Here is a 24,532-nt window from a genome sequence, read left to right as displayed (position 1 = left end):
AAAAATTAAAGGGAAGATATCCTAAAACTTCCAGGAAATCTCCACCAATGAAGCAAAGAAAAAAAAAAAGCCTCTATTATTCTGTGAGCAACAGACCAAACTGAGCTGGGGTCTCAGACAATTCGCTCATATGATTGCAAAGATAGACAGAAACTCCTGGATTGGAGAGGGCTCCCCTGAGGGCTCCCAGATTGGAGAGGGTGCAGGTCAGGCTCTGGGACCCCCACACCCTCCAATGCACGAATGTCGTGCACCGGGCCTCTAGTGAATTCCATAAGTACCTGCGAACCTCAGGGAGTGTTTTTTTAAAAAAAGGATCTTTCCAGTAGGGGGCGTGCAGGAGGCAGCCCACCAATGATTCTCATCATTGATGTTTCTCTCTCTCTCCCTCTCCCTTCCTCTCTGAAATCAATAAAAATATACTTTAAAAAACTAAAAAGAGAATCTTTAAGTTACTAACATATATTGGTAATTATGGATATGAACATGACTTAAAATGCTACAGGGGAGATGGCACATATATGTATACACACATATTTAACTAACAAGAAACACATTGTTGGTGGGGGCCTAGATCTTTCTGATGAGAAACATCGTTCAGCCATGCTTGGGCTTATCACCAGCAGGTGCTGGATTGATTGGTGGTGCCCGCAGCAGCCAGGCTGGGGCGGCAGATGGGTGCCTGGTGCTTGCCATCCTGCGCCTGGGACACGACCACATCGCCGCCACCACCACCACGACTCTCTGTCCACCCAAGAGCTTGAGGCAGGGAAAACGCTCCGGGCGCAGTGCTGGTGCTGGCCTGGATTCTGCATAAAGAGCCTAATGTCTGCAGAACAAACAATACCTGCAAAGACGAGCTACCTAAACCTGTGAGGACCGGGGGTTGGGGGGGTATGAGGGGTGGGGCGGGGGGAATTGTGCAAGTGCGCTTGGCTCTGGGCCATAGCGCAAGGGGACTGAGCCAGCACGTGCTCGGGGGGCACCGGCGGTGGCGCCAGGGGACTTGAGAAGGCTCATACCCCGGCCGACTCCACACCTTCACGGGCTCCCGAAGAGAAGCGGGGGCCCCTCTATTTTCTAGACATAAGAAATGCCTGGAAGTTACGTGAAGATAGATGTCAAATTTGACGTGAAAGGTTCCTAAGAATAGGGTTGGCATTTTCCCACAATGACAGGAGCTGTCTTGCGAGAGAAGGCGCTCACAGCAGGGGGGGTGCAGATGGGATGGAAGGACACCTGGCAGCGAAGGCCCAGAAGGGCTCGTCCTGCCTGGGGGACCCCGAGGAGAGCGAGCCAGGGACCCTGCCACGGCTGAGTCCCGAAGGTGCAGCCTGGTTGCTCATGGCGCCAAGTGGAAGGGACTCGTGCTGGTTTGTGAGAGCTGAGGGCCGAGGGCAGCCCACGGATTGCTGCCTACCAAGTATGTTCAATTAAACAACGGCAATAAAGGACGGTAGGTCGCACCTGACTCTGAACGCCAGAATACGTTAAATGCAGCACTGGCAAAGAATTAGAGGCTCACATACCAAATGACCAACTACTTTAAAGAAAAAAATTTTTTTTTATTGATTTCAGAGAGGAAGGGAGAGGGAGAGAGAAAAGCATCAATGATGAGAGAGAATCATTGATCGGCTGCCTCCTGCACGCCCCACACTGGGGATGGAGCCTGCAAGCTGGGCATGTGCCCTGACTGGAATTGAACTGTGACTTCCTGGTTCATAGGTTCATGGCTCAACCACTGAGCCACACCAGCTGGGCTGGATTGCTTCTAAGACAGCGGTTCTCAACCTGTGGGTCGAGACCCCTTTGGCGGTCGAACAACCCTTTCGTAGGGTCGCCTAAGACCATCCTGCATATCAGATATTTACATGACGGTTCATCACAGTAGCAACATTACAGTTAGGAAGTAGCAACGAAAATAATTTTATGGTTGGGTCACAACATGAGGAACTGTATTTAAAGGGCCAGAAGGTTGAGAACCACTGCTCTAAGAGAACCCAGTCAGCCTTTATCTCTGAATTCCTCAGGCTCGGGCTCTTTTTTCCTGGGACACTGGCTCTCATCCTAGCTCAGGACGAACAAGTATGTCTCCTCTCCGCCACCTGCCTCCACACGGCTCTCGGGACCCCCGACCTGGCCTGGGCAGAGCCTGCCAGAGTGGCCCTGGCGTGAACTTACATGTCGTGCAGCCCTGATGAGTAGTAGGACAGGGTGGGGCTGGGAGAGCGAGTCTGCGGCCGGGGCCTGGCTGCGCGAGGCGGGACGGAGGGGCTGGTGGACAGAGGCTTGGCGCTTCGGGGCGGAACCGGCGGGGCGTTCAGGAGCCGGCACTCTTCCCTGACCTGGCACGGGAAAGAACACCATGGTTAGATGGATGGGCAGTGCCCGGCAGCTCCACCCGCGGCCCACCGCTCCTGGCAAACGCAGATGGTACCAGCAGGGCCTCAGGACAGGAGAGGGACACAGAGGATGCCAGAGGCAGAATCCCTGCCTGTCCCATCCTCCCCGGGACAGACGCTGCTGCTGAAATACCGCAGGCCATCGAGACACAGCAGGTGAAAGGGCGAGGACATGTGCAGCAAGAGGGGTAAGAAAATAAGGGCATAAAGCGATCGGGGATCAAACTCTCCTTGCCCTTCGGTGGTGTTCACTCACTGTTCAAAGTGAATTCAATTTGACCCGAACCCGAGGGCACAGCACACCGATCCCTGGGTCAGAGTTCCTTCTGAAGCCATGCTCAGGGCTCTCACGTGTAAATGTGCCCGTGGATCATGAATCCCCCGGGAATCCTGCCGGCGTGTGGACTGATTCCGGGACCCAGGGTGGGGCCTGAGAGTCTGCATTCCTCATAAGCTCTCCGGAGAGACTGCCGCTGCTGGACCAGGCCCACACTGCAGGAGCGAGGCTGTCATAGGAATAATGAAGGCAGCTCGCCAAGTCCCCAAGAGAGCACTTTTGTAAAAAACACATATTTTTAGTGATTTCAGAGAGGAAGGGAGAGGGAGAGAAACATCCATGATGAGAATCATGGGTGGGCTGCCTCCTGCACACCCCACACTGGGGACCAAGCCTGAAACCCGGGCATGAGCCCTGACTGGGAATCAAACCGTGACCTACTGGTTCATAGGTCAATGCTCAACCACTGAGCCACACCGGCCAGGCCAGAATATGACTTTTTAAAGAGGTGGACATTTTTATGCACTTCTCTGTGTCTGCCAGCAGGGGGCAGTTTATACCTGACTCTGCTGGTCTACCCTGAACGACACAGGTGAAAATAGAGCCGATTCTGACTTTGGCAAACACACCCTCGCCTGCGTTCAGGCCACATCCCCACTGGCTCCTTCTCCTTTGCTGTCATGCCCTCCTGCCCTAGCAGCTCTGGGGTGACAAAGGCAACGAAACGGCCAGCTCCCCTTAGCTTTGTCTCTCAGTTTGCTTAAGACCCAGTGACACGGGTTCACGCTAGACCGCATCTCCCACCACCCGCACGCGCACGGGGCTCTAACTGGCCCAGGCCTGACTCACCGGCCAGAGAAAACCGGGTGGGAAGAAAAGTCATGTGTCTCTGGGGACCTGGTGAACCTCAATTCTAAGTGAAACGGAAGCGATTTAAAAACCCCGACCCACTGGATTTCTTCCTGGGGCTGAAGGGGGCGGGAGGGGTGTCACTGCTGGCACCTGGAGGACCCCCTGCCCCCGCTCCTGCTTATGGGGACCCTCCGGTTCCAGCTTTGCATCTGGAGAAGCTCTTTAGGCAAAAGCCAAGTCCTCAGAGCGGCAGACCTGCTTCTGCCCGCGGGCTCTCCCCTTCGCTCTTGGGCAGGTGGAGCGGAGGGTGCAGGAGGAGGTCTGGGTAGAGGACGGGGCGCTGGGCTGGCTCGCAGAACCTGGCACCCCTCGGGGGGTCTTCTGAAGACGCCGAGAACCGCCCAGCGTGGCCCAGTGGCTGAGCTTTGACCTCTGAACCAGGAGGTCACAGTTCGATTCCGGGTCAGGGCACATGGCCGGGTTGTGGGCTCGATCCCCAGTGTGGGGCGTGTAAGAGGCAGCCGATTGATGATTCTCTCTCATTGTTGCTGTTTCTATCTCTCCCTCTCCCTTCCTCTCTGAAATTAAAAAAAAAAATTAGAGAGAGAGAGAGAGAAGCTAAGAACCAACCAGGACGTTGGCGAGCTTTGGCCGGGTCCCCACCCCCTGCCTGGCTTGTGGGAACACACACTGGTTACGAGACGAGTAACCAGCACATGGTGTCACTGCTCCCGCCGTGTCAGAGGCTGCACGGTGGGACTGTGCTGCTCTCAGCCTGGGGACCGTCTGCAGAATCGGGGGTGGAGGTGGGCCTGCATCACAGAGGTGCGTGGTGGCGCTTGTGCTTATAGGGTTAGTGGTCGTGGGAACCTGACTAACGTCTCCGTTTTTAAAATGCACACTCAGCGATGCCTCAATATCCTGTGAGAGAGGGAGGAGCACGCGGGGGACACGGCTGGTGCTGAGTCTGATTTAGACTTTCCTACATTCTGGGACTAGTCATTGAGGACGGCCTTTCATTGGAGACCGCTTGCCTAGATGCCAGTGATCCTACGCGGAGGGGTCGGTTACAAGGTGCATCTGAATTGAACCAGCTGACCGAGGGTTAGAACCCAGCGAAGCCGCTGGTCGCTGAATCTGACCTCGGAGACGCCCTCTCTCCCAACCCCAGGCTCTCGAGGTCCCTCGGAGCTGGTCCTGCCACCTCCTTCCCCACCTGGGCAGTCTAGGAAATGTCACTGAGAAAGTCTTGAGGAAGAAGGAATGGGCAGGGACAAAGGTGTGGCGGCATGGAGAGCCTGCCCGGTGCTCTGGCCTGGAGGCTGAGGTGAGGAGACAAGGCTGGAGCCACTCAGCAGGTGGGAAGGTGGAGGGCAGGGCAGGGCTGGCAGAAACCAGGGAGCTCCGTGTTGAAGTTGCTGAGCTGGAGGCGACGCTCTGCCAAGAGGATCTGGATGCAGAGCTGGCCACAGAGGGGGAGGGGGAGACAGGGAGGGAGGCAGCCTGGGGCCCATCGTCCCCTCTCAGAGCAGAGCCGTGCTGGATGGTGTCGGGGGCGAGGCGGACAGCAGGAGGAAGAGAGAGGAAAGGTGGAGGTCTGGATAGAGATGTGGGGAAGTCTGGAAGGGTCTGGACGTTACGTAATAGTTAGCAGGTTACTGGGGATCTTAGCAGGTGAAGCCCGAGTCCAGTGAGGGGGGCAGAAGCCGGTCCCAGGGAGTCAAAGCGAGAACAGGAGGTGAGGGTGGCCGGTGAGACCAGACCATCTTTTCAGGAATACTGGCCGGAAGTAAGGGGGAGCCAGTTATCAGAAAGGGTCCAGGATCGAAGGAGGCATGTTTTTTAAATTTTTATTTATTTTAAAATATATCTTAATTGATTTCAGAGAGGAAGGGAGAGAGAGGGAGGGATAGAAACAGCAATGATGAGAGAGGATCATGGATCGGCTGCCTCCTGCACGCCCCACACTGGAGATTGAACTGGCAACCCGGGCATGTGCCCTGACTCGGAATCGAGCTGTGACCTGGTTCATAGGTTGATGCTCAGCCACTGAGCCACATCGGCCGGGCTCTATTTTCATTTCTTAAAGTTGGAAGAAACTTGAAGAATGTGCCGGGTGTGGACAGGTGAGCAGGAGGCCGAGGGCGCACAGACTCCTGGGACCTGTGCTCTCCTCTCCCTGAAGAGGGAAGAGAGGACACGCGCGTTGCTGTTGCTCTCTGCCTTCGCCGGACAAGTCCCCAAGGGCAGCGTCTGCCCCGGCAGCTGAAGCCAGGACGGAGCACCCCCGACAGAGCAAATGGCTTTGGGAAGCTTTATGCTTCCCAGTGAAGGCGGTCAGCGAAGTCAGAACCCAGCTCCCCAACGCCCATCTGCGGTCCCATCAAACGCGTCACCGAATGGGACTATAGTTCCTTTTCCAGAACACTGTCCAGAAAGCTCCCCGGGACCACCTACCTACCACCTGGCCCGGGCAGGGAGCCGCCCGTCCCCTCTCCACTGCCCACGTCTCTAACTCTTTAGCTGGGAGAGGGCAAAGGGCAAAGAGCAGAGGGCAAAGGACCAGTAACTGGTGGACAACGGCAAACAAGGCCGTCTGGCTACTCAGCCGCGTGTTAAGCATGATGCCCGGGGGGCCTGGGTTACACGCAGACGTGTAGAGGACAATTCAGACCTTCGTACAGTCGGCCTGTGACCTGACGTCTTTCTCCTGTGACATGAACTTTCTCTGACACTTCCTAGGAATTGCAGGAAGATAAACAGACACACCCCCAGTGCTCATGAGGCAGCACAGGGGGACGGGGGTTTGTGGTGTGATGATGTTTCCTGAAAAGTCCTTGTTTCTTGGAATTCCCTGTTTTTCTCCGATGGAAGAAGTGACACGCACACGCCCCTTCACTAACTGGACCAAGGACAAAGGGTAAGACGAGTAAATGGTACACTTACTATGACATGTTTTTTGCTTAACTGTCTTTTTTTTCCTGAAAAAAAAAAATAAATAAATAAAAATTTCTGCCCTAGACCCGTGGTCGGCAAACTGCGGCTCGCGAGCCACATGCGGCTTTTTGGCCCCTTGGTGGCTCTTCCTGCGGCTCGCGAGCCACATGCGGCTTTTTGGCCCCTTGAGTGTGGCTCTTCCTAAGCCTTAGGAGGACCCTAATTAAGTTAATAACAATGTACCTACCTATATAGTTTAAATTTTAAAAATTTGGCTCTCAGAAGAAATTTCAATCGTTGTACTGTTGATATTTGGCTCTGTTGACTAATGAGTTTGCCGACCACTGACCTAGACAGTTTGGCTCAGTGGATACAGCGTCGGCCTGCAGACTGAAGGGTCCCGGGTTCGATTCCGGTCAAGATCACATGCCTGGGTTGAGGGCTCCATTCCCAGTAGGGGGTGTGCAGGAGGCAGCCGATCAATGATCCCCTCTCATCATTGATGTTTCTATCTCTCTCTCCCTCTCCTTTTTTCTCTGAATCAATTAAAAAAATATATTATTTTTTAAAAAAGAAAATTTCCTAGCAGTGGTTACTCCACTGTTAAATCAAAGGCAACGACTCTGGAGGCCTGCTGACGAGCCCACACGCGGGAAGTGAAAATCTCAGACGCGAGGGCAGCCACTCCCGGGATCCCAGATGCTTAGGCAGCGAAGGGTCATTTTGTTTCTGTGTGAAGACGAGTCAGGAAACATACAGACGACGGATGGACTCCCCTTTCCTGTGGGTTTTCTGCTCCAAAAAGCCAACCTCGGGCCCCTGCCGGCAACCGGGGACGGCAGTCTTGTGACCACGCTTCCTCGAACTTTGTAACTTTGCCTTCGCTGCCTGCCCTCTGCCCCGCGTCTTCCTTTTCTTCCCGCACTCCCTCTCCCAGATAACAGAATCGTTACAGCGGTCAGAAATCGTATTTATAAAGAGGCTTTTATACGAAGAGTTCATAACCCTGCCATGGATCCACCAGGGGCCTTTGCAGCCCAACAGAAATTCAAGTTTGATCAGGACAAAATGGCAATAGCCTCTCTGTGATGGATGACACAGGGCAGAGGGGTTTACAGTCGATCCTGGCGCTCAGCTGCGGAGGTTTCCTGTCCAGCGTTCTGCACTGACAGGGACCCACGCAGGCCGGGTCTCAGCCCCTGTCCAAGCCCCAGGGGAGGGAGGCGGGGGTGCAGGAGGCCGCTCCGGGAGCAGAAGGGCAAGTGGGTCTGAAAAGGGGGCTTGTTTAAGCCCGAGGGTGCTTCCATGGGCGCAGGGAGAGAATGTGCCCTTGGGCAGGGGGTAAAAAGGACTTTTTCTGAGCAAGGAGTATAATAGCACATGATACATCTATATGTTTCAATGGTGTATGACCCTCCTATTAATGTGATTTTATGCAAATGCGATCTGAGAGTCCAGGTCTGCAACAAGAGCTATCCCATAGAACATTCTAATAACTTTATCAGCAGTGTCATCATTGCGACTTTCCATGGACACGGGAGGAAAAAAAATCCCGGCTGAGGTCTCATTTAAAATCAAATTACCTCCATGAAACCGAAGGCAATTAGTTTCAAAATTACTAAAACACAACAATAATTTAGTGCTCATTTCAATGACCAAGTGGGGGCCTAGGTACAAGGCTTGCTTACAGAGTACACCTCAAAGGCTGTGATTAAAATTAATTACATGTCAGATGCCTTGGGAGACTCATTAATTAGTGAACTCCTGAGCGAGTCCTTTGGTAGAGCAATTATTTTGAAAAGTAAATAATCACTTCCAGATTAATATTTTTAGTACCAAAACTTGAATATTAATATGTCAGGCTTATTTAAGAAAAATCTGTCCTTTAATGCCTTTATCTAATATTAATATTTGACAGAGGGGAAAAGTCCAAGGACAAAATAAATAAAAATTCAGAGTAGAATCAATTCTCATAGCCACTTTCCCCAGTTCATAAGGAAACCTACTTTTAGCCCGGCCGGTGTGGCTCAGTAGTTGAACATCAACCCATGAACCAGGAGGTCATGGTTCGATTCCGGTCAAGGGCACATGCCTGGGCTGCGGGCTCGATCCCCAGTGATGTTTCTATCTCTCTCTCCCTTCCTCTCTGAAATCAACGTAAAAAAAAAAAACCCCACGTATTTTTATAGCATTTATTTTTTTACATTATTATATATTTATTCCATATTTTTTGCTTTGCTTTCTTTTCAGCAAAATCACTAATGATTATTTTAATCAAGATTTTCACTTAATTTGTACCCTCTTGACAGAAATGTCAGATTTTTAAAAAAAATTAAATTCTTTATGGTTTAAAGTATTAAATGAGTCTCCTTTTTCCCCCATGGGCCTCTTCCCGGCCACTCCCACCCGCAGCACATGCCCTCACCCCCTATTGTCTGTGTCCAGTCGTTATGCTCATATTATAGCATTTCTTTTTAAGCCTCAGGTAGTCACAGGAGGCCCCTGATCCTGCAGGGCGGACACCTGCAGGGCTGTGACATCTCGAGGAAGAGCGAGTCAAGGCCACTCCTCAGCCTTAATCCCTATGGGTTTGCCTGAACCTGCCAGTGTCGGACCTGCGGCTGCAGCCTTAGCGCCACAGGTGGCTCCTCCACAGCCACTCTGTCCCTAGTCCCCTCCCCCAGGGATGAGGCCCGTGCTGCGGGGCCCACGTGATGCCCAGCGTGTCCGTGGCTCCCTTGTGGGTCTATCACGGCTCCACATCTGCCCCCACAGCCAGGGAACCATCACGTAACACCCAGCTTATCAGGTAGACGTTTTTACAGTCAGATGCAAAGAATGTTTTGTTATTTTTAAACTCAGGTTTTTGCAATCTCCCAGAGACCCAGGGAAATGAGACCATCCCACGCACTTCTGGAACGTGGGGACACTGGCCCCGGCCTGGGTGCCCGGGGCCTGGGGGGGCAGGCTGTGGAGGCAGGCGTGCCTGTTCCCACCCCTGTCCCCCTCAGCCTCCCTGACTCCCTGGAGAGGCTGGAACCCCTTGATAGGAAAGGACAGAGGCAACAACTCCCCCCCAAATCACGACCCTAAGTCAAAGTCCATCCTGTCTTAAGTGACGCCTACTATTCAGTGAACGCCAGGGAAAAGGGCCAAGGACTTCGCACGATACAATCATGCAGTGAAGAGGTTACACGCCCACGGCAAATGGCTCAGGAGGTTAAATATTTCGCCCAAGGTTCGCAGCTGCTAAGAGGTGGAGGGAGCTCCGTGCCTCTGGCTCCCGACCCTGACCCTCCGGTATGGCCGCTCTCCCTGCTCCCCGTCCTGCGCCAGAGGGGAATGTGGGCACCCCAGGACGCCGGGCACTCCCTCTAAGGACACCAGGCACTCCCTCTCACGCTCCTTCCGTGGGTCGGTCAGCCTGTCGGAGGCAGGTTCAGACACACCCGCTCACGTCCGCACTCACTGATCTCGGTCCCGTCACCATGGCATGAAATGCACCCTGTAGTTCGTGTTCTTCTCAAACCCCAACCACCCAGGAGGCTGCGTTACAGGAGCCTGATTTCCGATGCAAGTCCAGCCTTGTAACACGAACATATGCTCCCACCCACTCTGGACTCAACCCCTCCACGCGTCCCACAGGCTGGGTACCCCTGTTCGTCACGGAGGGTGACAGATCCTTCGTCACCATCGCAGTGCAACTCGGTGTGAACCAGTGTGACGACCTCGAGCTCCTTCTATGACTTTCCTTTCACGAATCTCAGGACGTGCTGCCATGTCAACAACTAACCCAGAGTCAGCACACTTGGTTCTGCCATTGGAGACGAAGAAGGGTATTCGCCTCTGGGTTCCCAGGCCCCCAGGATCCTGTGCACCAGCTTGGAGAAGGCTGTGGTCCTGTAGTGTTGATCACGCGTCACTCACTGCACGGACCACAGCCGTCTGAAGTCAAACGTGCTATTTATAGGGTTTCATGCCATGTACAGCCTTCCCATCACTGCTCTCCAAAATGGCACTTCTGAGAGGAAAACATACAAGGAGGAGGCCTTGCACACCATCACTCACAGTCACCTGGAGGGACATCTTAGACGTATGAGCCGGTGCCCAGGAAACAGATATGGAGAGAGGCCCACAGTGCTAGGAAAGAGAGGATGTGTTTAGAAGAAATGTCAGAGACAATGATGATAATTCACTTAAGAGAGACGGTCAAGTCATTCTGATTTGAGGGCACTTGGCACAGTTTGCCACCATCTCGTGAGCTGGGCATGCCCCTCAGCCCGGGCTCACCTACCACAGTCCTCAGGGGCACCATGGCTGCTCCCCTCCAGGCCTGGAGCCGGGAACGGTTTGCTTTTCCCTGGGACACTCCTGTTAGGAAGGGAACCGTCTCTCACCTTGTGGAGAGGTCAGTGGCAATTTTGTTTAAAAAAAACCGTATTAAACAATATTTACGAAAACACGAAAGGACCAGAGCGTACTTTATAAACAGCCGTATCAAGCACAGAAGAGAAGAGGGGAAACTAGTTTCACGGTCACAGAGCCTGTAAAAAGCACCACTTCATTTCAAAAGTGTAATTTTTTTTAAAGCAAATCAAATGATTTCAGGTGTTTACAAAAAATCGTTGTGGTCACAGCGTTCTATAAACACTGGACACGCTCTGAGAAGATTCTCCTACATCACGAGAAATCACAGCGTAGACCGGAGGCCACCCTTTTCTTTTTCCTGTAAGATCTGCTTTTAGTTTCACATTTAACATTTTTCTCTTGGTACCAGGGTCAAGAGAGAGCCTCCATACTTATGTTCTAACTCATCTTACGTGCCACAGGCAAAACACAGTTTCCTCCCTTTAGACTCGGTTACATAACTGACTGGGTGTGACCACCATGTAGGAGTCAATCAATGACTCAACAAACAGGAGTTCCCACTACGTGCCAGGCAGGGCCAAAGTCCGACAGGAACAGCTTTTGTCAGGGCTCCAAGCTTCAGGAAACATTAACTATATGGCTGAGGTGAGACTAAAGTCGCCTGGAGTACTTGCCAGGGGGAGTGTCCTTTGACTTCCTACCTGTCTTTTGGGGCGCATCCTCTGACATGAATAAAAGGACCAAAGACTCTAACCCTGCCAAGACTTCCCCCAAACATCCCGGGACCTCCACTGGGTATAGGGGTCGCCGAGCTTGTGCCTGAAGGTCAAGGAGCAGGAGAAAGCCTAGGCCTGCGGTTCCCTGGGAGTTCTTAGGTCCTGGGGCAAAGAGCCAGAAGTTTCCTCTCTCAGGAAACTGCAGCAGCGAGGGCTCTGCATGGGCAGCCGAGCATGGCACCTGGTGCAGGTGCTGTCTGATGTCCTGGTGCCCATACCTGGCTCCAGCCCCTGGGCCACCACTGCCTCATGCACCCTCCTCAGCCCCCCTTTTCTACCAGCTTCTCACAACTTCCTGTTTCTCCGCACCCGTCCCAGCTTCCACACCTTCACTCATGCTATTCCGAGATGTCCTTCCTTCTCGTCTCTCCGCTTTTCCAGTTCATATACATTCTGTCAGTTCATTGACAATGTCACAAAGCCTTCTTTCATTCATCACCCAATCAGAGCTTTCTTTCTCCTCTGAATCCCCACACACATCATCTATGGACATAGTTCTTTTCCACCGACCATCACATTTTAACTTGTATGCTAGTCACCTCTTTTCATCTGTTACCTGCCCTACGAACGGAAAGGTGCTAGAATTCAGAGCCCAGGTCTTACCGACGGTCATATTTCTAGCGTCTCACGCCCTAGGTAACTGCATGGTTTTGACACGGGGTTCTGCACAGAGCCAGGGTTCTGGACCTGGTGGGGCGGAGAGCACGCCAGGGCTTCAGTCAGATGGGTTTTCATTTTGTCTATTGACTGTGATGGATATGAGTTCTTTCCTTTAAGGATCCTGCTGCAGACAGGAAAAGCCACTGCAATAGGTACTGTCCGATGAATGAACAGAATCACACCCAGTGCTCTAGTGCTTGCTCCCTTCAGGCCTAACGAAACCCAGCAATCAACAATGAGTAGCACAGGCTCAGCGTGCCTGTCCACCGAAGACCGTGGCGATACAGAGGGCCCTTGCTCCTCTCCTATACTGACCTCTCATATTCGAATCTGATGGAAGCCCCTCCAGCACTGACTGAGTTGTGTTAAGGGTTTAAGAGAATCACCCTGGCCCCTGGTTCTGTTGTGATGTGTGTGTGTGTGTGTGTGTGTGTGTGGTGTGTGTGTGTGGGGTGTGTATATGTGTGTGTGTGGTGTATGGGGTATGTGGTGTGTGTGTGTGGTGTGTGTGTGTGATGTGTGTGTGCGCGATGTGTGTGTGGTGTGTGTGTGTGTGGTGTGTGTGGTGTGTGTGTGGGGTGTGTGTGTGTGTGATGTGTGTGTGGTGTGTGGGGTATATGGTGTGTGTGTGTGTGGTGTGTGTATGTGTGTGTGTGGTGTGTGGGGTATGTGGTGTGTATGTGTGATGTGTGTGGTGTGTGTGTGTGTGGGGTGTGTGTGTGATGTGTGTGTGATTGTGTTAAGGGTTTAAGAGAATCACCCTGGCCCCTGGTTCTGTTGTGATGTGTGTTGTTGTATGTGTGTGTGTGGTGTGTGGGGTATGTGGTGTGTATGTGTGGTGTGTGTGGTGTGTGTGTGTGTGGGGTGTGTGTGTGTGTGTGTGGTGTGTGGGGTATGTGGTGTGTGGTATTTGTGTGTGTGTGTGTGTGTGTGTGTACATCAGCACACCCACTGCACTTTGATCTCCAGGGCACTCCGGGGATGTAGGAAAGAGATGCAGATTATGCTGATGTCTCTTGATCCCTCCTCCCTCACAGATAAATCTACTTCCTCCTTCAGGCTTCCCTGTCACTGTGAATGGCACTAACCCCGACTCCGTTGCTCAGCCTAAATAAAAATCGAGGCGTTTGCCTGGATTTCCCTCTTCCCTTCACTGCCCACACCCAATTTATCAGTAGGTACTGTCCACCTCTACCCCCTGTTCTCAAGCAGCTCATTCCTCCCCGCTACCCTCTGCGACCAGCCGCGGAGTGCAGGGCACCACCCTCTCATCCCTCTGGGACTGTCATCGCCTCCTTCTAGGCTCCCGGCCTCTGCTCGCTCCTCCCTATGATCTGTTCTCTGCACAGCAGCAAAAGTCATGTTTAAATCTCTCCTATTTTTTAAAAATAAATTCTTATTGATTTCAGAGAAGGGAGAGGGAAAGAGAGAGAAACATCAATGATGAAAGAGAATCATTGACCGGCTGCCTCCTGCACGCCCCACACTGGGGATTGAGCCCGCAACCCAGGCATGTGTCCTGACCGGGAATCAAACTGTGACCTCCTGGTTCATAGGTCTATGCTCAACCACTGAGCCACACCGGCCCAGGCATAATGAATGATGTTTTAAAATTTTCAGCATCCAAGTACATACAATTCTCTTAATTTAACTTTGTCAATTTCCTTTTGTAATTCCTTTTTACTTTGCATATATCTTGGTTTGCTCTTAGGTGGAAAGTGATTTAGAGTTACTATGTGATGGCTTCTTGATGCATTAAATTGTTAAATTATAAAAAAACAACACCCCACACCTCTCCTATTAAAAACTCTCTAAGAGTTCCTCTTCAAACACAGAGTAAAACCCTGCCAGGTAAACAGTAAAAGGGAAGCGCACTTTTCATTTCAGTGAAAACAGTCCAGCAGGCGGTGATAAATCACCCGATTAGGCAAACGGGCTCATTCTGAGAACCTTCCCCCGGGGAGTTATCCTCTCAGGAAGGAACGTGAGCGAGTGGGGGACCTGCGGGACCGAGCAAAGGGCCAGGAGCGCCGCGCATCCCCCGCAACCAGGTGGGACTTACGGCTTCGGACTTGGGAGGCACTGGAGGTGGAGGTAGGGCGATCTCGGCAGGCGGCACGGCTGCTCCTCCCAGCTGCCCGGGCAGAGGAGAGGGTGCGCACTTGGACCGGGCCGACCCTCGCGGCTGCTCGCACCGGCTCCTGGCGCTCAGCGAGCGGGCGAGCGGCGGGGGGCCGGCGGGGCCTTCCTCCAGCCACAGCTCCTCGTAGGGAAGCTCGGGCTTTGCCGGGACCCCCGTGGACTCCTCGCTGGATTCGGGGAACAGGTAGTCGCTCCCTCCGCTGTCCCCCGGGTCCTGATAGGGCAGGATGTCGTGGGGAAACGGGGCCCACTCGCCCCCCAGGTTCCTGCAGCCGTGGAGGTTCACCTCGCTGTTGCCATGGAGGTTGTTGCCGTAGACGCAGACGGAGAGGCGGTGGAAGGACTGGGTGAGCTCGTCGCGCGCGTAGCTGAGCGAGCTGGGCACGTGGCTGTGGCCGGGGCAGCGGCCCTTCTTGGGGCTCTTGCAGTCCTCGCTCCAGTCGGTCTTCACGTCGCGGACGGCCCGGGAGTACTCGTCGATGTCGAACTGCTCCTGGCAGACGCCCAGCCAGTGGTGCACCAGGGCCTCGGGCCACAGGTCCCGCTGGCCCAGGGGCTCGGGGAGGCTGAACTTGGGCACCGTCAGGTGCAGCGGGAAGTGCATGGGGAGGACCTTGTTGCTGCGCAGCACGCAGCACACCACCACCGTCTTGGTCTGGATGTTGACGAACTTGTAGCGGTGGCCCTCGCGGATGAAGTGCAGGTCGTAGGGGTTCCGGGGCGGCGGGCTGGGCACGGTCACGTTCACGGGCAGCCGCGTCTTCTCCACGATGTGGCGGATGGTGTGCTCGCCCTCCTGCATCTGCAGCTCCAGCGGGCTGCGCGTGCTGAAGCGGCCCTTGCACTGGAAGGGCAGGCTGATGCTCTCGTTGGTGCGGTGGTTCATGCAGATGAGGCAGGGCATCTTGCCCTTGCCCAGCTTGCCGATGGAGTTGAGCTTCCCGATCTTCTTGAAAATGGTGTTGAGCCGCGACCTCTCCTTGAAGGTCTTCGCGTACAGGATCTCCGCCTGCCCCATGAGCGTGAGCTCGTCGCCGGTGCACAGGGTGATGTTGTACACCTCCGTGTCCTCGTTGCATTCCCCCGAGGCCACCTGCAAGGTCAAGCACACGGCAGGTTAGCTTCCGGTCGCCCCGGCCTCCGGAGACGCGCAGGCACACGCGTGCGCACGCACAAAGGGAAAATGTGGTTTTGGGTAGCACCAAATTTAGCCGCTCCATTTAAAAAATAATATTTATGTGGCTGACGATCACAAGATGACGTTAGTTTAGGCTTTTAAAAATACACTTTGTTCCGAAGAAAAAGGAAATCTGTGCACTAGTGAACATGTGGGAAATAGAGAGGAATAAGATGAAAGGAAAAGAACCCATGAGCCGAAGTCACCGGGAGCTATGGCGAATGGTTTGCTCCCTCTCCTCCCAGCTTCTTTTCCTGTGGAGTAGCCTATCAGATGGATCCTTATTTTGGGACATTAATATATTTAAAAATATTTTTATTATATCTTTTTCCAGTTATAAAAATTGCTTTCATAAACAACCACTATAGAAAATTCATTTTTTTTTTCCAATGAGGGGGGTGGAGTAAATTTTAAAAAAGTCCTTTATTAAGAACGATTAAAATTTTCCTAAATTTTCTAAAATTGGAATTGGGACAGATGCTCATTGGAAGAAATATAAAAATGAACAAAGCTGATACAATCTTACCACTAAAAATAATCTATGTTAGCAATTTTACATGAGTAGAAATTAAAAAATGAAATGTATCAAATTACCTCAGAGATATAAATACACATGCACACAATTTTGTTCCTGAGTTTCTCACTATAATTTATTCATCTTCCCATGTATACATATATACCATCAATTATAATATTGAAGTAACATAGGCCATTATATATGGCATGCCTTAGTTTCTTTGACCAGTTCCTTATTGTTAATGAGTTTTCCTAATGTTTAGCATTAAAATTAGCACTGCAATGAACTTTTAAAAAAATATGTTTTTATTGATTTTAGAGAGAGAGGAAGGGGCAGAGGTAGAGAGAAGAAACATCATCTATTGGCTGCCTCCTGCATGCTCCTTACTGGGGATTGAGCTCACAACCCCTGTATGTGCCTTGACTGGGAATCGAACCCTCAACCTTTTGGTGTACAGGATGATGCTCCAATTAATTGAGCCTCCTGGCCAGGGCTGAGATGAGTTTTAAAAAATCATAGTAATGTGTCTTTTCAATTCTAGTTCTCTCAGTTTCTCCAAAGAAATAAAAAATTTTAAAAAATCAAATGCTGTTTCTGTCTTCAATAAGATGGCTATATGTTTACTTTTAAAATTTTAATGCACTACTGTTATAATAGCAGATTCCCAAATATTGAAACAACCCTACATGCCTGAAATAACCCCCATATTATCATGCTGTTAAAGCTCTATTGCACAATTCTCTGGTAATATTTGATCTGTGATTTATGTATCTTGCAGGTGACATTAGTCTATCGTCCTATTATGTTATCTTTAGAAGATTTTAGTATCAGGCTTACATGAAGCCTAAGATCGACTTTCTTCTCTTACGTAAATAAAAAGGCACCTGGGAGAAGTGGCTGATCGTGTTCATATTGCTTACTGAGCAGTAACATCAGTCCGTGTTTAGGAAGCTGGGTGGTAACAATCTTTGTGCATGACCTCTCACCCGCTCCACTCTTCTTGCTCATCTCTGCATAATCTTAACCTTTGGAACAAGCCAACTGTCAGTCCACATTCGTGCCATAAAGTCAGCTCTGTTGTCTTCATAGAGCAGTTAATTTCTCTATGGGAGGCATTATCAGTGCACGAATAGCAGCACCATATCGTTTCAATGGCAATTGAGGCTCCGAAGGTTTAAAGTCCACTGTTGGTGACTCAATGGACTCAAAGTTAAGTATAATTTTTAAGACTAAGGTCTCAGCTTAACTGGGCTTACTTTCAGACTCAGCATTCACCTTGCCCTCACATAGATCCTGGGCTTCTCTACACTGGAGTAAGTTTAGGAATGTCAATAAATAAATAAATGTATGTTAGCTTTTTATTTGAAACTAGAGGCCTGGTGCACAAAATTCGTGTATGGGAAGCTGGGGGTGGGGGGGTGGGGGGTGTGTGTCCCTCAGCCCGGCCTGCACCCTCTCCAATCCGGGAGTCCTGGGGGATGTTCGACTAAACCGGCAGATGTCTAAACCGGCAGTCGGACATCCCTCTCACAATCCAGGACCACTGGCTCCTAACCACTCACCTGCCTGCCTGATCACCCCTGACCACTCTGCCTGCCTACCTGATCACCCCTACCCCTCTGCCTGCCAGCCTGATGCCCCTAACTTCTCCCCTGCCTACCTGATTACCTCTAACCACCTTGGCCTGCTGACCTGGTTGCCCCTAACTGCCCTCCTCTGCCAGCCTGGTCACCCCTAACTGCTCTCCCCTGCCGGCCTGACTGCCCCTAACCATCTCTGCCTCAGCCCTACCACTGTGGCTTTCTCCAGAAGGACATCTGGATGAATGTCTGGAAGATGTCCAGTCTAATTAGTATATTACCCTTTTATTAGTATAGATAATTGTGGATTTGCAGGAAAGTTGCAAAGGTAGTAAGAAAGTTCCTGTATACCCTTCACATAGTTCTCCTGCTAACATCGTATATAAACCTGGTGCATTATCAAAACTAAGACATTAACATTGACACAAGACTGTTAACTCCGCTTCAAGCTTTGCTTGGATTTCACTAGTATTTTTTTCCTTTCATGCCTTTTTTTCTGCTCTAGGATCAAACCAGCATACCACATCGCATTTGGTCCTTGTTTGTTACAGTCTTGACAGTTTTGAAGAATCCAGGTGAGGTCATTTTAAAGCTAATGAATAATTCATAAATGACAGTATTTGGCACATTTGAAGGCTGGCTCTTTTCCTGCAGCACCTGCAGCTTCAAGGTTTTTCAGTTATTGTATTTTAAGGATTCTTTGGTCACCAAGAATCCTTATAAAGATTTGTTTGCTATTAATTCTAACTTTTGGGTTATCCTGAAGGCTTTTATTGTCAGCTAGCATCTCATTAAACTAACAAGATATAGCTCAGAGGTCAACAAACTACTGTCCAGGGTCCCAATCTTACATTACATTTACCACCTAACTTTGTAAATAAAGTTTTATTAGGACTCAGCTATGCCCACTCATTTACGTAGAGCCTACAGCTGCTTTCACTCTATGACTGTTGAGTTGCTGCAACAGTGACTATACAGCCCACAAACTCTAAAATAGTTACTCTTATCTCCTTACAGAAAAAGTCTGCTGGCCCCTGATATAGATAAATGGAAAGAACTATGGCCTTTGGAAATTAATTGGAACAATATATTAACGGTACAGTACTATTAACTGAAGTACAAGACAAGTATGAATCCTGCCTTTATGGTGAGGTGACCTCACACGAAGTGTTTTACTTTTTTGAATCTCAGTCTCCTCATCTGTAAAAAGGGAATATCATCATCTACTCTGCAGGCTGAATCAACGTATGCTCTCAATAAATAGTGACTATTATTATTACTTTTATTAATAACTAGAGGCCTGGTGCATGAATTCGTGCACAGGTGGGGTCTCTTGGCCTGGTCGGCAATCAGGGCTGATCGGGGCTGGCTGGCCGGGGGGAAGGACCATGGAAGGTTGGCTGGCTGTAGGAGGTTGGCTGTGGGAGTGCACTGACCACCAGGGGGCAGCTCTTGCGTTGAGCATCTGCCCCCTGGTGGTCAGTGCACGTTATAGCGACCAGTTGACTGGTTGTTTGCTTAGGCTTTTATATATATCCTATATAATAAAAGCCTAATATGCTAAGTTGTCCATTCAACCAATCAAAGCGTAATCTATATATATAAAGGGCTAAGTGTCCGTCCATCTGACTGGTAGCTATGATGCACACTGACCACAAGGGGGCACACGCTCAACACAGGAGCTGCCATGACACGCACTGGCCATTTACAGAGAAACGGCACCGCGGACCTGGTGCCCACAAAGCAACACTCAGCTTCCCCCAAGTGGGACACAGGCCCCGCCACCACCCTGGAGCAACAGCCCACCAAATCACAGCCAACGCCGCCAAGACGTTGGCACATTTGAAGGCTGGCTCTTTTCCTGCAGCACCTGCAGGAAAATGTGGCCCCCAGCCCAGCCTAGAAATGGTGGTTGTGGGCGCCAGGTAATGTCATCACATAGCAATGCCCAGCTTCCTTTCCCTAGTATGCTAATGATATGCTAAGGCTGTTCAACCACTCGCTATGATGTGCACTGACCACCGGGGGCAGATAGTCGACTGGTTGACCAGTTTCTATGATGTGCACTGACCACCAGGGTGCAGATGCTCCGACTGGTAGGTTAGCTTGCTGCTGAGGTCCAACCGATCGGGACTGAGCGAGACGGGCTGGACATGCTCCAGAGCCCTCTCGCGAGCCCTCCTTGGCTGGCCGACCTCCTGCGTTCTTCCCTGGCCCCAGACTGTGCACCAGTGGGGTCTCTCGGCCTGGCCTGTGCCCTCTCGCAATCTGGGACCCCTCGAGGGATTTTGGAGAGCTGGTTTTGGCCCAATCCCGTGGGCCAGGCTGAGGGACCCCACCAATGCACCGGTCCTCTAGTATGCATGTAAGATCTCTGGTTAATCTCTTCCCTCTGCGATTCATCAGTCTGTTCCAGTTTCCATGCCTGTGCATTGAGTGTCTGCCCCCTGGTGGTCAGTGCGCATCATAGGTACTGGCCACTTGGCCAGTTGCTCAGGCTTTTATATATATAGATAAAACATTTTAGCTCTGGTCAGTGTGGCTCATGGTTGAGCATTGTCCTGTGAACCGAAAGGTTGAAGGTTCGATTCCTGGTCAGAGCACATACCTGGGTTGCGGGTGTGTTTGGGAGGCAACCAATCCATGTTTCTCTCTCTCTCTCTCTCTCTCTCTCTCTCTCTCCCCCTCCCTCCCTCCCTCCCTCTCTCTCTCCCCCCTCCCTTTATATCCCTCTAAAAACCCCCAATAAAAACATATTTTAAAATAATAATAATATAATAAAACATTTTAATCCTTTCACTTGTTTCATGATGCCTTCAACATCTCTGTATGTTCATGTTGGTTTCTAGTCCATTCACTACTGTTTTCGAGCCCAAACCACTACTTCTTTTTTAAAAATATATTTTTATTGATTTCAGAGAGGAAAGGAGAGGAAGAGAGAGATAGAAACATCAATGATGAGAGAGAATCGTTGACTGGCTGCCTCCTGCATGCCCCCTACTAAGGATCGAGCCTACCACCCAGGCATGTGCCCTTGACTCGAACCGAACCTGGGACCCTTCAGTCTGCAGGCCGACACTCTATCCACTGAGCCAAACCAGCTAGGGCAAACCAAACCACTACTTCTAAGCGTGATCCTTTCTTCTATACTGTGAATTGTTCAAAGTTTTATTGACTGTGTTATCCCAGAATAAAACTTAATGTCAGAATAGGGTCTGAAACATCATTACTGTGGCATCTCAAAGGAAGGGAATGTGCTGGTCTCCAAGATGCTCAGCTGCACTGCTCCACTTCCTTTCCACTGGAACTTTTACAGAAAACTTGGCAGTTCGTCCATTTGGATCAGGACGGAGACAGGGATGCTGAGAGGCAGGGTTCTCATGAGATTTGAGAAACACACACGTTCACTCTCTCCAACACCAAACTAGTTCCAGTTCACAGGAGCCAACAGCATTTCTCAAATATGCAGAAATAACAACGTGTTGTTTAGCTCTTTAAGTTGATACTATAATTTCCCTAATTTACCTTTATAAACACACTCCTTCCAGAATGAACCCATTATAGGACCATTGAGTAGCACATACCAAATGGACGGAAAGCAAACGTCTACACAGCTTCTGAGATACAGAGCAGACAGTATGTGCATACAGTAAACGGATCAAAACGATCTTTTCTAAATGCCACTCCCTGGGCACATTCAGCAGTTTTGTCAACATTTCCATGTATGTGTGTACTTCTAGAGGAAGCTATTCTTACCCCCATACATAAACATGCGCGACATGTGTGAGTGCAATCCGTAATGCCACGCTCCCCACTCTGATGTCATCATCAGTGCTAGCAATTAGCTCTGCATAAACGATGAGACCCACGGACCCACCGATCCTGTGGTCACTGCCGGTGACAGATGAAGAAGCTCATAAAGCAATGTTCTTCCTTTGGCAGCTGCGCCAAACAGTCTCCTCTGGTTTCTACAGATGTGATTTATTTGCATAATTCCCTTCCTCTTTATTTCTCTTTTAATAGCCAAAGAAACAATGTGTTCTGTCTAAGTGCTCTGGTATGCGTGCCTGGATAACAGTTCCAGTTTCAATGTTTCCTGAGAGGAAGTAATTCAGAGTGTGTTATCCAAACAACTCTAATAGGTCTAATCCAGGAAACGATCAGGGTTTTACTATTCACAATACCATGCAGAAGTAACAGCCCATAGTCAAGCAACATTGTAAAACACTGATGTAAACTTTCTCTCTCTCTCTCTCTCTCTCTCTCTCTCTCTCTCTCTCTCTCTCTCCCTGATGGTTCTGGCTATAGGCAATTGTTTCTCTAAAAATAGTTGTTCTAAAGATCAACTATATCACAGAGGTTAAAATTTCAGCTCTTGGATAAAAAAAATCAGGATTGATCTGATTGATGTATAAATTAACTAGAGAATATTTAATTAATATTAGCACATTGCTCCCCAAACTCCAATGTTATAACTCTTTCCTTTGGGAAAATGGCAGAAAATGAGAAAGCGCATGAAGAGGTCAGTAAATGTCAATCTCGAGTGTCTTTTTAAAAAAAAACAAACAAACAGGAAAGAGGGCAAGGATGGCAAGTACATGGTGACGACCTAATTTGTGATGCACACCAGAGGACGTGCCGTGGGAGGTTTCCAGAGGCCTCACATCTCAGATGGCACAAGAAGCACCCGTCTGTCTTCAGACCCTGAAATAATTACCCTCACACTTGTATCCAATTTACCATCCGGAACGAATCTTAAAAATAAATGACATCTGGCTCATCCTAAGAAAGACGGAACTTAGAAAGTCAAAATGGGCTACCTCTAGATTCATTCACTTTTAATTTTTAAAATTCATCCGTACACAGCAAAATTCAGGTTGCAGAGCAAATGGTAATTTCTGATCTCTGTGTGAGTACAGCCCTGCACCGTATAAAGAAGTTTCAGGCAACAGTGGATGGCATGTATGATGGCGGATGGCATGTATGACGGTGGATGGCATATATGACAGTGGCCCACAAGATTATGATGGAGCTAAGAAATCCCTATTGCCTAGTGCCATGGTCGGCAAACCGCGGCTCGCGAGCCACATGCGGCTCTTTGGCCCCTTCAGTGTGGCTCTTCCTCAAAATACCACGTGGGGGCGAGCATGTACAGTGCGATTGAAACTTTGTGGCCCATGCGCAGAAGTCGGTATTTTGTGGAAGAGCCACACTGAAGGGGCCAAAGAGCCGCATGTGGCTCGCGAGCTGCGGGTTGCCGAGCTGCAGTTTGCCGACCACTGGCCTAGTGACCTCAGCATTGTTGTAACTTCCTAGCGCAACCCACTGCTCAGGTGTTTTTGGCAAGGCCGGTGTAACAAACCTCCCGCACTGCCAGGTGTATAAAATTATAGCACGTACACTTATGTACAGTCCATTATCCTCGATAATGACAATAAATGCCTATGTTACGGGCTTTTACTCTACTAGAGGTTTTTACTTAAAAATGTATTTACTATACTATAGTTTTTGTTGCCTACCACCTCTCTTGATGACATCCCTTCTCTGTGCTTGATTTAGCCTCATGTTGTTTTGTACAGTAACATGCTGTCGAGGCCTGTAGCCTCGGAGCCGTAGGCTGTACCCTATAGCCCAGGTGTGCAGTAGGCTACCCATCTAGGCTTGTGTAAGTCCACCTACGATGTTCGCACAACGACGAACTCGCCAAGGGATGCCTTTCTGAGAACCACGCGCATCCTCAGCCGGTGGTAGGTGGTGCCTGGCTGCAGAGCCGAGAACGAGGCGGTGAGCTCAAAGGCCTCTGAGCAGTGGCTGCTGCTCGGGCTCAGAGGAAACCTTGAAGGACCTCCCTCACTCGGCGTGCTGCTCCCCTCTCAGCACAATTCTGTCCAACGTGGCTACCAGCTTCCAGCCCACAGTGGACTGGAAGCAAAAACTAAAACTAGACATACAGACGCTGAGGCAAGTATCCCAACAAACACAAGGGCAACAAACAAAAACACGTAAGTGAGGCCACAGAACACCACCCGGGTGGGAGGGCCGCTCCATAGAAAGGCAGAAGCCTCAGGAGGCGAGAGTGAGGGTTACATGTTGTTCAAATCCTTCTCTTGAAGATGGCAGAGAACTGCAGTAGATTTTAAGAAACTGAACGGAAATGACAGTCATTTTGGACGGGATTTTTGTTCAAATTTACAGCCACCCCCGAGCTGGCGGTCCAGAGTGACTCAGGCTCCAAGGCTGCAGAGGATGCCGAGCGACCCAGCCCCGTCCTGTTCACACTCACAGGGACCCCGCCCCTCGGGCCTCATTATCACCTCCCACCGCCAGGAGGGTCCTTTTCCCAACGCCTAGGGACATATTTTAAACTAGGATGATGGTTACGATCATACTCTTAAAACAAAACAACAAAACAAAAAACTCCCCGAAGAGCAATCCATGTTTCAGCACCATTGCCCTGTATTACTTCACAGGGCGACCGGGGAACGGCCGATGGCCCAGAGAAAAGGCTGCCGGTGAGCTGTGTTTGCCTTTGAGAAGACAAATAGGATCAGAGAGGCGGCAGAGAGTCGAGCAATTAGGACAAGAGCAGAACCACCAGCAGCGAAGGCCTCCCCGGGAATGGATTTTCAAGGCCTCGCCTGCAGTTTGCTCTGTGGAAGTGAGTCAAGAAAGTACCAGGACATATGTTGAATTTGTTAACTGCAATGTGCAGGGAAACAAGAGACAGACTAACTAGTTGGCCGAAGGGGAAAGAGCGTTACTTCTTCAGCACTGGAGGGGAACTAATATGTTAAGTGAAAAGGCCCACAGATTGCCTCAAGTCCATGACTGAGCTGTGGGGGGG

The 24,532-nt window shown here is 50.4% G+C and overlaps 1 protein-coding gene across 2 annotated transcripts in view; it reads right to left on the bottom strand.

The window, feature by feature from the left end:
- The window catches only part of GAREM (GRB2 associated, regulator of MAPK1), a 138,270-nt gene that overhangs the window by 3,008 nt on the left and 110,730 nt on the right, over positions 1-24,532 (bottom strand). For both annotated transcript variants that reach the window (XM_005857050.2, XM_005857049.2), the window contains exons 4-5: positions 14,335-15,507; positions 2,182-2,345 (exon numbers count right to left, since the gene is read on the bottom strand). In XM_005857050.2, the coding sequence (XP_005857112.1) occupies positions 2,182-2,345; positions 14,335-15,507 (1,337 nt within the window). The remainder of the gene's footprint in view (positions 1-2,181; positions 2,346-14,334; positions 15,508-24,532) is intronic.

This window comes from Myotis brandtii, unplaced genomic scaffold (assembly GCF_000412655.1).
Source record: "Myotis brandtii unplaced genomic scaffold, ASM41265v1 scaffold107, whole genome shotgun sequence".
In the NCBI taxonomy this organism is placed as follows: Eukaryota; Metazoa; Chordata; class Mammalia; order Chiroptera; family Vespertilionidae; genus Myotis; species Myotis brandtii.
The sequence above is the reverse complement of the archived record's forward strand: the minus strand, read 5'-3'. Positions and strand labels throughout refer to the sequence as shown.